This window comes from Rhynchophorus ferrugineus, unplaced genomic scaffold, assembly GCF_030347505.1.
Source record: "Rhynchophorus ferrugineus isolate W39M unplaced genomic scaffold, kcgeb_rfMv2 rfM11, whole genome shotgun sequence".
NCBI lineage: Eukaryota > Metazoa > Arthropoda > Insecta > Coleoptera > Curculionidae > Rhynchophorus > Rhynchophorus ferrugineus.
In genome coordinates, this window is record NW_027472590.1 from 2,571,446 (window position 1) to 2,589,061 (window position 17,616).

At 34.9% G+C, this 17,616-nt stretch overlaps 2 protein-coding genes across 2 annotated transcripts; one reads left to right on the forward strand and one right to left on the reverse strand.

The window, feature by feature from the left end:
- Positions 1–36: 36 nt before the first annotated feature.
- Positions 37–1,225, reverse strand: LOC143205036 (2-oxo-4-hydroxy-4-carboxy-5-ureidoimidazoline decarboxylase). Its single transcript, XM_076418032.1, has 2 exons — positions 930–1,225; positions 37–777 (listed from the first exon to the last, which is right to left on the reverse strand). Exons 1-2 carry the CDS (start codon positions 1,117–1,119, stop codon positions 443–445), a joined length of 525 nt encoding a protein of 174 aa, XP_076274147.1. The 5' UTR covers positions 1,120–1,225; the 3' UTR covers positions 37–442.
- A 7,527-nt stretch (positions 1,226–8,752) lies between these two features.
- On the forward strand, positions 8,753–16,970 carry LOC143205032 (CD151 antigen). The gene is made up of 5 exons (XM_076418027.1): positions 8,753–8,969; positions 15,479–15,670; positions 16,332–16,532; positions 16,594–16,785; positions 16,849–16,970. Exons 1-5 carry the CDS (start codon positions 8,892–8,894, stop codon positions 16,894–16,896), a joined length of 711 nt encoding a protein of 236 aa, XP_076274142.1. The 5' UTR covers positions 8,753–8,891; the 3' UTR covers positions 16,897–16,970.
- Positions 16,971–17,616: the final 646 nt, after the last annotated feature.

Here is a 17,616-nt window from a genome sequence, read left to right on the forward strand (position 1 = left end):
TAATTAAAAAATATGATATTGGAAAGAAAAAAACTAACCAGTAATATAAAAGTTTATATATACATAAAACATTTGTAATTTGCCGATAATACGATATAATTATCGATGCCCTGTAAGTTAACAATAATAATATAACAGGCCCTATAACTAAATAAAATATAGATATTACGAATAAGTATATAAAAAGCAGTCTTAAGGAGATTTAGGAACATAAAATACAATATCAGGTATCCGAATGAGATTAGTGAGCTGATGATGTATTACATTATAATACTACTGTATAATTTAGACGCTTCATTATCGCCAAATAATCGAACAGTATTCATTAAGCATAAAGCTACAGGTAATAAGTGACGTAACCTTTCTACAACAGTAAATCTTGAGATATCTTGTTACGTTGCTCACGAGAAGATTATAGTTCAATATCTTCGTGCATGTTGCTTTATTTGACGATTTCGTGAATCCTTTGTCTGCATATCTTCTTGACCTCCTTCAGCGACACTTCGATTTCCTTTTGTTTGTCGTTTTGCAGTCTGGATTCGATCTCGGAACAAATTCGATCGATGTCTTCATCCTTCGAGCAGTATATGAACGGGAATCCTTGTCGTTCCTTGTAGTTTTTGCTCAGCTGCCTGAGACGTTTCTTCTCTTCGAATCTCAAACTTGTCGAGGTGTTATTGACGATTTTCTGATGAGTGTTGAACTCCAGCATTGAATTACTGAAGCTGGCCAGTCTGCTGACGCTGTCCGGGTAAAGCTGGAGTATTTTTTCCTTTTCTGCAAGAAAATGGATGATACAATATCAGTGGGGGTTTATCAAAATGGAACTTTAGCAGTGGTGGTTGATTGAAATTTAGTTTGCAACCGCAAGGATTATGATGATGAGCTTGTGATAATTACATTTTTGTTAAATTATATCTCTTCATTACCTTGCCATCGAAGACCGTCCAAATATGTTTCTATCGCGGCTTCAACATCGTCAACAGAACCGAATGGCCGGTGTTTTAGTATCCCAATTCCAGCCGCCAGGCAATGCTCTACAATGTTGCCGAAGATCTTGATGAAGCGGTCGCTTTCCAAGTTGTTCACTTCGTGTATGCTGAGGAACGGTGCCCACATGATGATCACCACTACCGATTAAGTCTCACTCGAATGGTACCGACGACGGTGTTCAGCGGATGTTATCCTGCCGACGGGCGTTTCTAATTTAGCGCAGTACTGCCGCTTACATGTCGTTTTTATCGCTTTTATTCGCACCAATAACATCCCAAGTCTACAATCATCTTGCTTCTCGCTCGTCGATCTCTCTTCTTGCTCCTCTTCTCTTATCGGTAGTCGTAAACAAAACGTATATGTACCTTATTTTCATAATATTTGTTAACAGTTACATTAAACGTTCGGCGATATTAGAAATTGCATCTTCATCATTATCTTGTTGTTTTGCGACGACATCATAAACAAGGTCGTTAATTGCCGTTTTACCACTTCGCCTGTTTCTACGTTTATTACCATCAACGTATAATTCGGTGCCTTCGTAGAAACAAAAATGGTTATTATACCTATTATTATTATTTATAATATATAAATTTAATTTTCATAGTATTGCTTTAGTATTAATTAGTATCATAGTATTAATATCTCCTTAGTATTGCTTTAGTAGGACCCATTTAGCAATATTATATATTATATTATGTACTACCATTTGTGTTTAGTACCACCGGGGTGGTATTTTCTTATTCAAGGCACTATCCCAGTACTACCATTTCACTCTTCTCAGCTACCATTTTACTCATACTATTATTACTTTTAAAGTACCACCTTGACGGTACCCTCTTATTTTATTTACAGTACTACCTTTTGGCAATTCTCATATCATGACCTTAGGACTGTATTAGTAGTACCCATTGAGAAATATTACTCCAGTAGTACCATTTGTTTAGTACCATCTGGGTGGTATTTTCTTAGTTTATTCAAGGCGCTACCCCAGTACTACCATTTCACTCTTCTCAGTTACCATTTTACTCATACTATTATTACTTTTAAAGTACCACATTGAGGGTACTTTATTTCATATTTTATTTACAGTACTACCTTGGCAATTTTCATATAGGACTTAGGACTGCATTAGTAGTACCGATTTAGCAATATTACTCCAGTAGTACCATTTGCTTAGTACCACCTAGGTAGTACTTTCACAATTTATTCAAAGTATTATCTTAGTAGCACTATTTCACTCTTTTCAGTTACCATTTTATTAGTACTACTATTAATTTGGCAGTACCATCTTATTTTATGTACGGCACTATTTTGGTAGCATGATTTTAGTGTTTGGTAGTATGATTCACCTTGGTAGTATAATTTTTGCTTAATAATAGTTACTTAGCTCATGTATAGTGGTATAGTGGTACTACTGTGATAGTACCACCTCTGCAATTTCTACCACTTTTACGGTAATACTAATATAACTTATGATACAACTTAGAAATCATCTTAACGTTAGCACTACCACCTTAACAACAATTAATTTGATGGTGATTTAGTAGTGGGAATTAAATAATCCAACATTTTAAAGTACTATAATTAAAAAAAATTAATGTATCAATATTCAAGTAAAAAATCTACATCTGTACGTAATAATTACCCACTTCTCTATACATATATGAACACTCATAGATTAAAATGCGCGTAGTGCATTGTGCGTTATAAAAATACAATAACATAAATAGTTATTACATATTAAACACATAATGAAATTTGATTACTCCAAAGTGCATGGTCGTTATATTAAAAAAGGCGTCTTGCGTCCAGTTTGAGGAATTTTAACAGTCACATATATAGAAACAGCAAACATGGCTCAGAATTTAAATAACATAATAAAACTTGTATATTTAAATACATAACGAAACTATAACTTCATATTTGGCAACAATAGTAAAAAACAGTTCCTTTATTATTTCATTTCAAGTTTGCCATGACATAATAAATATTTAGGCCTTGTTATTATCTTCTAACAGTTTAAGTACTGTGCAAGGTTGAAAATGAATTTGACGGTAAACTATTTGGTTTATTTATGTTTTATGTCTAACAACTAACAATCGCTTTATATCGAACGCAAGAAAGAAATGTTTAATTCTAACTATTGCTTTGTAGTACTTTTAGTGGTTTGATTTTGTTAACTATTTTTATCGAGTATTTTGACAATTTTAATGACCTCTGTGGTGACCTAAATATAAAAGTTAAATATATATATTTTTGTCGCTCGTACACTGGTTACTGATAGTAAAACATGTTAAAATAATTGTTATCTAAAGAGGTCTATAAGACGTCCATAAATGATATATTGTCCTGTGGTCGATAAAGTCGATTTCTTTTTTACCTATCGCTGTAACTGCGATTTGCTGAATACAATGGCTGGTTATGTCCAATGTCAGTCGACTTATCTATTCCGTTTCGATTGCTCAATATTTTGTTTATTACATTATACCACTGTTAATTGGCCTACGACACTCAGGGTTCAATATTATAATTAAATAACACGACAACGAAAAATATGTATACATTTCCTTAATCGTAAACCACATTAACGACTATATAGAACGTTAATTCTCCGTGTTGAAAGAGTAACACCTTACAAAGTTACTTCACACTTTGAATGAGTACTACAATCGGTGACTAAGTATTATCAATATATAACAGTAGCACTACAATATCTAGTATAGCGGTACCACTGTACTAGTACTTTTGTACGGGCAATACTACTTTAGTAGTACTGTTATAGTGGTAATACTGTAGTACTTCTACTTCAGTAGTACTACCACGATGGTAGTACCATAGTACTACTGTTACAGTAATTATACCGTAGTTCTGTTAATACTACTGCCACCATAAAAATGAAATAGTACTACCTCAGTAGTAGTACCAGAATAGTTTATTAAGTACCACTATCTTAGGAATGACGTAAACATACAATACCTCAGTAAAGTTTTTTTTTAAATTAAAACATGATTAAATCTTCTTTATAAGACGTTCCTAATTTTTTTCCTTGAAAGCTTAATTATCTCGATTAAATTGCGGTACTGCTAAAAGATAAATCGATTAATTAAAACTCTGTCATATTATATCGAATCTAATCTGAATAGCACGCTAATAGAAAATGAAAAAATAAATTATCTTTTTTTATGTAAAATATTATTGTATTATTTCATCCGTCATGATATTCGATTTTTTCTGTCGTTAGTTGCGAAGATTGGTCGTGACAGAGATCCCAGCGTCGATATGAGTGGAAACATAACAACAATGAGCAGGTACGACCGTTGTTTCGGTTGTTGGTCGCGGTTGATTTTATGCACCAGTGACAACCTTGCTTTTTAACTTGGTTTGAAATTATGCGAGCCATGAAGATCTAGAATGCAAAATGGACGTGACGAATTTCATGTATATTCTTTCTGGTACTTTATTTAATAATTTTCTGGTCTAATTTGAAGAGAAATGCTACTGGAAACTAAGGAATATTGTAAAATTGTATTGTGTGAGTTGTAAACTTCAAAAATGTATCAGGAAGGCCCTGGCCAGGGAAAAAAAAACGAAATGTCATAGAGAACTAGTCAACAACTTTTGTGTCAAATATTGATGTCATATGTCAATAACATGACATTAATTTTGAAGGTTATTTTTAAAATAATATACTCTTCTTCGTTTTCGTTCTGCCTTGGGTTGTTATCACGACTTGTGTGTGGCAAATTTCGGTGTTTTTGTTTATGTTATTGAAAATCTAGTGATACTTGGTAATTTTTTGTCACGTTTCAATCGAGTGTCCGATCAATTTGACTGGTTTCGTCTGGTATCAGATCATCGTTCAGAAAATAACATTGTTTACCAACAGTGAGACGCCAGTATAACGCTAGTCTCTTGTATCGTCATTTATGGGTTAAATTTAATTAAATTGTTCGACGATTTTTGTTTTTTTTTCGCCAAGACATCGCATATCCTCGTCGTTATCGGTCACCTTTTGAACTCTCGTGTGGTTCACTAATGCATGTAATTATGGAGGGTTCAGTACTAACGAAATCGTAAGTGATTCAAGCGATTTTCAATATGAATTAAATTAATGGGTTGTGAATTAATTTTTATGGATTTACAATTGATTGGATATTTATTTAATTGAAGTTATAACGCTTTTACAAGTACTTTACAATCAGAATACCAGGTTGTTTTGGTTGTGCCACTTATGTCGTTTGTGAAGAACATTATTCGATGCTTTGAAATAATCCGGAAAATCGTCGAAATTTCTTCAGCTGGTTTCTATTTAATTCAGGAAATAGTTTTTCACTAGGTAGTTAAATCGGGAAAATACGGTGATTTTCGAGGTCGTTTTTCGAGTTGTGTGAGATGTGTTATATTAGTGGTGGTACTGTTTTAGTGGTACCACCATAGTAATTCTGCAGTGGTAATACCACAGTATTATTTTTACAAATGGTAGTACTGTAGCAGTACTACTGGATTGGTGGTACCATAACACTAGCATGGTGGTAGTACCGCAGTAGTACTACCATATTGGTTATACTGTAATAAATAGAAGAATTACCAGATTGGTAGTACCATAATACTAGCACGGCGGTAGTACCGTAATAGTACCACCATAATGGTTATACTGTAATAAATAGAAGAATTACCAGATTGGTAGTACCATAATACTAGCACGGCGGTAGTACCGTAATAGTACCACCATAATGGTTATACTGTAATAAATAGAAGAATTACCAGATTGGTAGTGCCGTAGTAGTATTACCATAGTGTTTATACTGTAATAAATAGAGGAACTACCATATTGGTAGTACTATAATATGGTGAAGTACCGTAGTGGCACTATCATAGTGGTTATACTGTAATAAATGGTAGTACTACTAGATTGTTGGTACCATAATACTACCACAGTAGTGGTAGCATAGTAATAGTAACTGCAATGGTAACAAATTGGTGTGATGGTTTAATTTCATCAGATTGAAAATGATTCCAAACATTTTAAAAATCTCGTTAGAATGAGCTCACTATGAAGACAATTTTCTAAATTGCAAAATTTTGGTCAAAATATTGTTCATCAATCGATGGCCAGTCTATGTCTAAATATTAGAAACTTGTTTAACTATTTAATAGACATGATAGTTGTGTTGTGATACCTGTTATTGCTTCATATTTCAGAATGTGGTCCCGCATCGCGACTGTTGATCGTATAACATGAAACAATATATTCAAACGTCGAAGAGTTCCGACCATCCGTTTGGTATTAGACCGACCGTGGAGGGGATTCACGTGTTAGTGGGTCACTGATTGAAGCGAACACAGGTAAACGTCGAGGGTAGAGGGGGTTTTGGCACCGATGACGTTGATAGTTTATACTGCGTTTAAAAAAAAACACAGTTATAACGATATGAATACCAGTGAGATTTTTGTTATTTTTAATTTTTCTTTTTGATAAGCCAAAGTATTCTTTGTCGTTGCAGACTAGATTACAGAATTCATAGCTTGATGGCCATCTTAGTCTCTGGTGAAATAATGTTCATACATGTCACTGCTGTATTTTTTATTATATGCACATCACTATATAACACTACATACTGTTTTGGTGGTATCCAAAAGCTGCAATACTTCAATATTCTCATGAGAATGGAGTCTTTTTTCATGCCCCCTTGCAATTCTCTTGATTTCTTGGCTGACTGTGGGTATCTGAAGGTCTCGATGTAGGTAATGAGTCCTGTAGTATTTGGGTGCGCCCACAATACTTCTCAGGATTTTATTCTGAAAAATGTGTTTCTTGTTTATGTTACTCTTTGCAGAACATCCCCATAATTGAACTCCGTATGTCCATATAGGTTTCAGTATTTGCTTATATAATAGCAATTATTATGTACTGATAATTGTGATTTTCTTTCAATTAGCCAATACATTTTCCTATATTTCAATTCCAATTATTTTCTTTTCTTCTTTATATGTTCCTTCCAGCGAAGTTTTACATCAAGATTCATTCCGAGATATTTAGCGTTGTTGCTATATGGATGCATAGTGTTATTTAATGTTATTGGTGCTTGTACGGTCTGATTGTAGGTGAACTGCACATATACAGATTTACTTTCGTTAATTTTTATTTACCAAGCTTGTTGTTATTGTCGTTTAACTTCTTCACTATTGTCGTCGACAGCTATAATCACAGTATCATCAGCAAACGTAGCTATCGTAATATTCTCCATTTGTGGTATATTATATGTGTAAGTAGATAAAGCATTGGCCCAGTACACTTCCTTGTGGTATGCCTGCTCTAACTTCTTTTATTGTAGAGTAAGCTTCTTCTTGTTTTACTCTAAACATTCTGGCTGTAATGTACGATTTTAGAAGTTCGGTGTGTTGTTTTGGTAGCATTTATCTATCCCTTATCCTTATCGAAGGCTTGCGCTACATCTAAGAATATGGCTGAGCATACTTTGTTACTTTCGTAGGCTTTTCCAATAACATCTGTTATTATGTGGAACTGGTCAATTGTTGAATGGTTTTTAATAAACCCAAACTGGTGTGTTGGTATTAGGTTTTTTCTCTATATGACGATTAATGATGATGAATCAACTTTTTACAGGTGATGGGAAAGACCCAAATGGAGAAAATGACTACCAAATGGTTCATTGTGGTGGCATATTCCGACTATTGATGAAAATTTGTATATGTTTTGTTATATGGCTCGGTGAATGGGGGTAAAACCAAATGAAACAGTGGTGTTTACATTATGTGACCGTTATTTATTTAAGTAATATAAAATGTGGAAAATATAAATAGGCCAGGCTTGGGCAGTCGATGGTGGCATGTCTGAGCTTTACCCTGGCGAGTACTACTAACGCTAATGACAGGATCTTATACGTCTGCCTCCCTTCAAGTCATTGCACGTCCCTTATTGTTAGTGTTAGGGCATAAGCTGGTAACGTCGCGTGTTTCTTCCCATTCGTACCGTGTGCACATGTCATACTTCGTCCAAGCACAGTTTATCATTGCTCAATTATCGTTGTTATCGTTTTTATTCATCACATATTGTTTGTTGGCTGTATGGATCCATTAGATGTGGTTCATTGACTATCTGAAGCATAGTTTAATATTGCTATATCAGTTACCGTTATTGTCTATTTTCATGATGATTTTCCGTCAATTATTGGCTACTACGGACTAAGATTATTGCCAACCGTCCTGGTGAATCTATCATTTACTGTCTACCATTGTCTTCGCCTTTTATTTGAGATCATCGATACCATCCATAACCAGTATTCATCGATATATTCATAGATCCATACGATTGTTATCTATACTATTATAACTGTCAGTACCGTTATATTTTAATTACCCAACAACAGAAGCATCTATCTACGTAATATGTCGATTATATTTCAATTTCACCCTTGTCATTGAAAATTGGTTGCTCAGGTATGTTTTATTATATTTGCGGAGTTATCACCCGACCACCTCGAACATCAAGTTGTTATATCATTTATTTTGATCTCTGTTTTTATATATTTAAGATGTTCATACTGTTTTATCAAATATAATTTTATTTTACGCTCTCACAACCCTACAGATGCTGTCTTGTCCAACACGTGTCGATCAACCCTCGTACGACAGACATCAATTGTCGCCCAGCCGTCTGACGTCAGCTGCAACATTTCCTTTGAAACAAGGTGTATGACGTACACGGCGTTAGTCACCGGCTGGGAACTGACCAGCGTTGGTATAGCTCTCAGTCAAGAGAAAGTGAACGGTGTAGAACGTTCTGCGATACCAAGAGGGTTTTCGACGTCCGATTTTTTCTTGGACCCGGGTCCGATTTGCCAGTGCGCGTGTTAGTGTTGCATGTGGCCACCATGGGCTTGGGCAGTAACATGGACGGATGCGGGAGTTTCATGAAATATAGTTTGTTTATAGTCAACCTGATAATATTCGTAAGTTGTCGACGGTATTGTGGTTACCGCCTTGGTGTTACAGTAACATTTTTACCTAAATACTGTTGGTTTTTGATCGCTAACTGTATTTAAACAACCGTAGATAACGTCATAAATCATAAATAGATATAATATCACGTGATTTTTTCTTGTTCGAACCGTAAGCCGTCTAAAAGTACCAGGGAAAGACCTCACAGTGCACTGTTGTTGTCAAGGTTGTTTCATATGTCTTAAACATCTATTGAACTTGAATGAAATTATTCCCAATGCGATGACTCTCACCGACAAGCTGATTTCAGGATGTTATATAAAGTCGATGATGTCAAGGTGGCTTAAGCAGCTACAGGGGATTTAAGGCAATCTTGCGGTTTTAAAATTACAAAGTACTTATTCTACGACAAACACTTTTGGCTTAACATCTATGTCACTGTCTTTAATATGCACTGAGTATTATTGTCTTTAATCTTCCGACTAAGCCACCATTATGTAGGAGCAGATGAACCGCAACATTGATGTTTCTGTTCATGTCTATGGACATTGTGTGACTTCCACCTGAGTTGAAACAAAGGATCAAAATATATTTGGCTGTATTTCCATACAAGACTACTTGTCGATTTATATATACTGGCTTGTGCTTGATTCTTTTGTTGGTGAAATCAACATGCACTGATTTATTTCGATTCATTCTGATACACCATATTTCTGTTCAGCACTGTATTGCATTAGGTAACTTTTCGGTTGATACAGTTCATCTACAAATGTGCCACAACCTTTTAATTGTCCTCCAGTGCACAACAGATAAAGGACTCGTCCCAACACACTTCCCTGTGGCACACCTTCTTGTATTTTCCTCAAGTCAGAATAGACATCTTCTAGTTTGACTCTGAAGTATCGGTCAGTTATATATGACTCTAAAATATTGGTCAGGGAGAAGCATTTTTACCTTATACTTTAATATTGCAAAACAAATTTCACTTTATTCTAGTGTTTTTTCTATGATATCGATGATTCTGTGATGGTGATGCAGCATAAGATGTCTTTCCTCAACGATTGGTTTTATCCTTTGAAATTTTCAAATATATTGACCGGTATGATACTACAGAGGATACAGATTGCATGTTTTAACTGTAACAAAGCGTATGATAATCTCAGCAATACATACGCAGTGTATGGTGTTCATATTATTTTGACTATCCCCTGTATATTAGTACTATACGTAAAGTTAATGGAGTCACTAAATTCTACTACAAATAGAGCACTGTAGGTAATGAACAAAAGCCAAGAGGCGGTCAGAATGTTATCCAGTCTTTGTCAAATCAACTCAAACAATGACGAATAAAATTGAATCAGCTGAAATCTGTTCTTTTAAAATTCACCAAACAAAAAAACTAAACAACCCACTTAACACAATGTCTTGGAGCTAAATGGTGGTAGCAGCGTCAAATAAATATTGATATAATGTATACCCAGATTGGTGTAAAATGTAAAAGAGCATGTAACAAAGAAGCAAAAGCACCTTGATATCTACGTAAAGAAGAAAACAAAGGCATTCGATCTATTAGATGCTGTTGTCCATTATTCGAGGACCCGAAGACCAAGAACCGAAGGTTTAAACCTTTAAACCTCGGGCATTTGTGTAGATGTGTATGGATCAAGACAGCTCCTCATTTGATGAACTGAAGTATCACAATTTAGATCCAGACCATCAACAAACTAAGTTCATGATTCCAATTATATGTTTTTTTTGTCTTTATCCAACTTTTTGTCTATTTAATTAACGTTAGACTCTTAGTTGCCAAGATCTTTTCCGCTTAACTATCATTGAAGTCATTAAGAGATTCTTCATTAAGGTTTTATTTTTGTACATTTTCTCTCTGGTTTATACGAAAAAAAAACGCTGGGCTTATAAATGTAGAATAACCGACATAAATAATTCAGACCCCCTTGTCTCATTTCAGGACCAGACATCATCAATTAATTAATTTACCGCTTCTTTTGATACGAAGGGATCTGGTAAGTTGGCCGAGCAAATCCATTTAAACCGACCAATTAATATTTATTGTGTATGAATGAAAAATTTCCTTGCCGATTTCTAAATAAACATTACCCCGGTTTATAATAAGGACACGTGCTGGGATTGGCCTTCTTTTTTTTTCGAATAAATATTTGGATTGCGTGCGTATTTCTCAATGTTTCCACAGTGTTAGAGTGAAATTTTTTTCTGTTTTGTATAACAAACTATCAAGAATCCGTGATATTTTTCTTATAATAAGAAATGGTAAAATAACAAAATCAGATATGAATTTTATTTAAAAATATAAAATATCTGATAATAATTTTTCGATATACATATCTAACAGGTCAATTAAAAAGTCCCCGACCTGAAACATAGATGGCGCTACTAGAATTAAATTCATATGTTTTTTAGTTAGCCTTAGCCCTCAAAAGATACGTGTATAAATTTGACAGCTGTCGGATCGTTAGTTTGTAAATTATAGCATTTTGAGTGAAGCAACTTTTGTTTTTGTGGAAAAAATGGATAAAAAGAATACAGTTGAAGCAAAAACTTGGCTTGATGCCGAGTTTCCGGACACTGCCCCAGGAAAATCAACCATCAAGGATTGATATGCCAAGTTTAAACGTGGTGAAATGAGCACCGAAAACGGTGAACGCAGTGGGCGCCTAAAAGAGGTTGTTACCGACGAAAACATTTAAGAAATCCACAAAATGGTTTTGAATAACCGTAAATTGAAATTGAATGGAATATCAGACACTCTAAAGATATGAACTGACCGAGTACATCATATCATTAACGAATATTTGGGTATGAGAAAGCTCTGTGCAAAGTGAGTGCCGCGCGAATTCACTTTTGACCAAAAATAACGACGAGTTGATGATTCGGAGTAGTGTTTGAAGATGATCAATCATAATAAACCCGAGATTTTGCATCAATATGCGAGAATGGATGAAACATGGATGCATCATTTCACTCCAAAGTCCAATCGACAATCATCCGAGTGGACTGCACACGATAAACCCGCTCCAAAGCATGGGAAAACGCAACAGTCAGCTGGTAAGATTATGGCGTTTGTATTCTGGAATGCGTATGGAATCATTTTCATTGACTACCTTGAAAATAGGAAGGCCATCAACGGCGACTATTACATAGCGCTATTGGACAGTTTGAAGGACGAAATCGCCGAAAAAACGGCCGCCTTTGAAGAAAAAGAAAGTGCTGCTTCATCAAGACAATGAACCGTGTCACAAGTCAGTGAAAACGATGGCAAAAATCCATGAATTGGGCTTCGAAGTGCTTCTTCATCCACCCTATTCTCCAGATCTGGTCCCCAGCGACTATTTCCTGTTCTCAGATCTCAAAAGAATGCTCGCTGGGAAGAAATTTTCGTCGAATGAAGAGGTGATCGCCGAAAATGAGGCCTATTTTGAAGCAAAGGACAAATCGTACTACAAAAATGGTATCGAAAAGTTGGAGGGTCGCTATAATCAGTGTATCAAGCTTGAAGGGAATTATGTTGAATAAAAAAGACTAACCTTGCCAAAAAAAATGTGTTTTACTATGGTAGGCCGGGGACTTTTCAATTGATCTGTTATATTTAAATTCACAACACCAATGATCACTTAAACTTTAATAGAATCGAATTAAAATAGACAAAATTACAAAAACAAGGGACAAAAATAAAATCGACGCTGGCTATCGGTCAGTACACAAAAAGAAATTTGATCTGGTTTATTTAATTTCCTGCTTTTTGTTCTGCGTAAATTACGGTTCTTACAATATTATCTCATCTAAGCCGGATTTCGCTGTTTAAGTCTCGAGATAGAAGCGATGGAACACCGTGTGGGATTTAATTATTTCTTGATTGAGTTTCGAAAATATTTGTGGCACAATATTCGAACTGCTGAATATGGTTGGATTGTTCACTATACATCATAACAATACCTACCATATCTCCTCCAACATTTTTCTTAAATAGTTCAACCAATTATTAGACCTCGGAAGGAAATTACTATGGCGTTCGTCATATAATCCTGACCTGCTACCATTTCATAATTTATTCAAAATTTTATGAGATATTATAGGACTAATGTCTCGTTAGGTTCATCTTAAGAAATTGTCTTGTAAATTTAAAATCTTATTGTTAATTTTTTTTAATTCAAATACCTGGCTTTTTGATCTTACTGTTGCGATAGTCGCGGGTTCGAATCCTGTTGGAGCATGGATGTTCTTTATATTTGTGATTGAAATTGTAAACATCTTTACAGGCAAGAGTGAAAAATTCGACAAGGAATAACCATCCCAGTCACGCCAGTAACCAGGCTGGGTAAGACCGGATGTTTTCTGGGATGGTTTCTAAGTTAGTCACTGGCCAATTGGTAGGTTTAATATCGAAGATCGTAGTTCGGAGCCCACGTTAAATAGTAGGTCTGGTCCAGATAAATCCCCGTTGGCACAAAAGGAGACTAAAATATAATAAAAGCAACGTTTTTTGTAACAGCCGTAATTTGGCAAAAAAGTTTACTTGTTGTATATGACAGAAGAATGCACAGAGAATGTTCGTTTTTTTTTTGTACATACGTTATCAGATAATGTTTTTCTTCTCATTTTATTCTAGTTAAAAAGAGACACAATGTTGTCTGATTTGTTCGAACGCATAAACGAATGAGTCTGTCAAAGTCGTCCGGTTGCCAGATGTATGCAAAATTCTTGAAAGCAATAGTGATAAGAAGTTATAACTCTAACCTATAAACTACTGTGGCTGTATAAGCAACCCTAGTTTTAAGTTGTACTATAATGTTAAAATAAATTGTACTTGATAATATTTTTGTTCAATTATTTTATTTAGATTAGAATTTTGTTGTATGTCAAAACCAATGTGAGCTAAAACTCAGAGTTGGTGCGGCAACATTGCGACGTTTTGATGTCATAAATTTAAATGACGTATGTACAAAATAACTTTGAGCAGTCTAGAAATCGCTTCGCTAGAATTTGACATAACACGTCCACCGTCTCAAAATAAATAGCTTCCGGAAAAAGACTTTTAAAGTTTCGTTTCTACTAATATCTTGAAGATAATTTAAATTTTGAAAAATTATTTTAAGGGCATGTTATTAAAGGTTTAAATTTTTGAAATATGAAAAAGTCAAATTTTTAACATTTCTACACTAGAATAACCCCTTAAAGAAATATAGAACTGTAGTCTGATGGTCATCGATTAAAATAAAAAAATTAATGAAAACAAAAAGATGCAATGTTTGGTGAATACTGCTTATATCATGATTGTTTAACTTCATCGTCTCATAATGGTTTTCAAAAATATATTCTGTATATTTCAGCAAAATGACAATATAAAAAACAAAGATTAACGCCAGAGCTTTGACAAGTTTTAACCCATCTCTTATTTGATTCGAATGAACATTTTAAGACAAATTCTAATAAATCTATAATCCGTTTTCATCCCCAAATTGTAGAAATATCACGATCTTCACTTGGGAAATATAAATATATACATCTGTCAATAACATAACCTAAGTATTATCGAATTTCCAACACAACACTCAATAAGTATACTCACATAGATGGCGCCACCCCCATCATCTCAAAACCTAACCTAGTGGTCCTTCGAAAAGTCAAACAACGCCTGTCAAAATAACATGGCAATTGGGCATCTAGTTAATCTGAGTTTGGAAATCTCTAAAAAGTACTCAATACTCTACTTCAAAGACCCTAGGTTTTAATATCGGTACAGGGTGAGTAGAAATCTGAAATTTAAAGGTCGATACTCTATTTTAAAACAATCGACCTTTTTTGAAAAAACACATCGTATGGTCTGGATTTAATCTCCTGTGACTACAGGGCTGTTTTAAGATCGGAGAAACTGGTTTGGATCAAATTAAGGATCGTTTGCCGACGTTGAATCCTGTTTTGAAAGCAAATAGTGAAACAGTCATGAACAATCGCCGGTCCAATCCATCAAAATTAATTCACATCCCTACAATTAGTCATAATCAATAAGTTTCTTCAATGTTCAGTCAAATTTTCAACATTTCAATCACCCTTATAAACGTTATGTGTTCGTAAATGCTTTCAAGGTCGATGATCAGCTTCAGGAACTTCTCTATAGACGAGTCGTAGACGAACGCGATAAAATAAAGCGTATCGATCGGTATTTTTAGCGAGATCTGATCGATACCGTCTACCATTACGTGATACGCAACATGGAATGTTGAATACGTGATATTTTTGTCATCTATTTATATCCACTGTTATCGCCGATGACCTACCTTAGTGACTAGCCATCAAAATGTCACTGCCGCCACTGATAACGGCCATATTTTTTAATAAACATCAAACAGAAAACATAATATATTGCGTTACGTAAGCAAGAACGTGATCTGCGCTAATGAGGGTGATATCGAGAAGTTCTTGTACTTTTGCGCGATGATACTTGACAAGAATTCGAAGATGATCGACTTTTTTTTTGTTCCAGATTGGTGGTATAGTCGTCACGGCCCTGGCTATATGGATACTGGCGGACAAGTCCTTCGCCAGTGAGCTATTGGGTACCAACCTGTACTCTGGTTCCATTTACGTTCTGGTCATCACTGGCGTGTTGGTAATCTTCATATCTCTGCTGGGATGCCTGGGATCTGTCAAGGAAGTCCGCTGCATGCTGGTTATAGTGAGTTTAAACATTTAATATATTTCCGCCTTAAGAACTGATAAAACCCGTAAAACTTAATACCATTGACGCAAATCAATGACACAAATAATAAATAAGCGCGATATATCAACTGGATTATGTTAAGGTATATAATTCCGTTTCCAAGAATTTTAAAAATAAACTGCCCTCAATAATTTAAGATAATTTTGATACCAAATTCGGAACCAAACTTATCTTAATTACCGTCCTAAGTCCCGTCTATCGACGTTATCTTATACAACACAAAAAATTTTAATTCACTAAAAAAATCCTTTATTATTTCAAAATATCGATAAAACTTCCAAAAAATCGACACCCAGTGACATCTACCGAGAATCATCGGTATTGATAACCTTCAAACTTCACGTATTTGCGACCGATTGTTTTGTAAACTGTTACTTGATCAAAAATGATATAATCACGCCATGTTGTGTATTCTAAAAATTAAATACGAAAGATTTCAAACCGAATTTATAGTTAATGGTCATGCAATAACATTTTACATTAAATAACAAATATTTTGTTTACATTCTCGTACAATATACCCGTTTACAGTCAAAAACAATTCTAAGTATAGCTTTTGGGACTGGTTTTTTTCTGACATTGCGCTTTATATGTATTCATCAAACTTATTTTTCAGTATTTCATTGCACTATTTATCATTTTCGTCACGATGCTAATCGGAGGCATCCTGGGCTATGTCTTCAAAGGCAAAGTGGAGAAAACCATCAGGTTGGGTATGGATAGGTCTCTGAATGATTACGGGAAGCATAAAGCGATCACGGAAGCTTGGGACGAGACTCAGAGCAAATTGAATTGCTGTGGAGTGTACGAGTACAGGGTAATTATTTCACCACAGCTCTCGTAGAACACTTAATATAAATTGCTCCGATGGCTTATAGGATTGGCGAGATCGAATACCAGACTCCTGCTGCAAGAGGACGTCGTCAGGGGTTCCGATCAATTGCCAGGAGGTCGAAGTGAAGAACGAGTTCATCATTCACACCAACGGGTGTCTGAATGTGACCACTGAATTTGTCAAAACACACGCTGTCATCATAGGTACCTCAGGAATCGTTGTTTCGTGCTTTTTGGTAACTATTACTGGTATATATTATATATTTACCTGTTTGTTAACGTTTTGGCCTTTATTTCAGATATTAGGAATGGCATTTTCATGCGCATTGTTTAAACTTATAAAATAAAATGTATATAGAAAAATGGATTTTATTTTTGTTAGTTTCTATGTTGTAATAATAAAAATAGTTTTAGTTAAAAATGTCGTTTCATTTTTATAAGTAACACATGCGCTGTAAAGTGCCGTGCGTAATAAAGAAAACCAACCAATCAACGTAATCTCCAGCGCCGCTCTAACATCTCATTACCACTTTTGTAGAACAATATATCTTTGGCCTCAAAATTGGCCTGTTACTAGTTGCTGTCCACTCAGATGACATTCGTTTTCATTCTGGAGCGAAGTTATGGATCCATGTTTCATTCATTGTCATATATCGATGCAAACATTCCGGTTTGTTACGTGTAAACATGTAAAACTGTGGGTAAACGCGGCATCCACTTTGAAAAGAGCTTTCTCATAGTCAAATTGTCATGCAATGTAAACCCAACACGTTCTTTTGATACCTTTATGATGTTAGCTAATTCACACAACTTCAATTTTCTGTTGTTACCACCTCATTTGGACATCCACTGCGTTCTGCATCATCGGCATCTCTAGGATCATGTTTGAAGTCAGCAAAGCAACGTTTTATTGTTGTTTCTGAACATTATCAAGAACCAGTTTAAAATTAAAACATTTTAAATTGTTTTATGCCACTCTTAGCATAATAACCCATAAACTTATGAGTAGAATAACATCAGTTATTAACATTACCCTTTCATGGAGGTAACTAACAATTTTCACCATT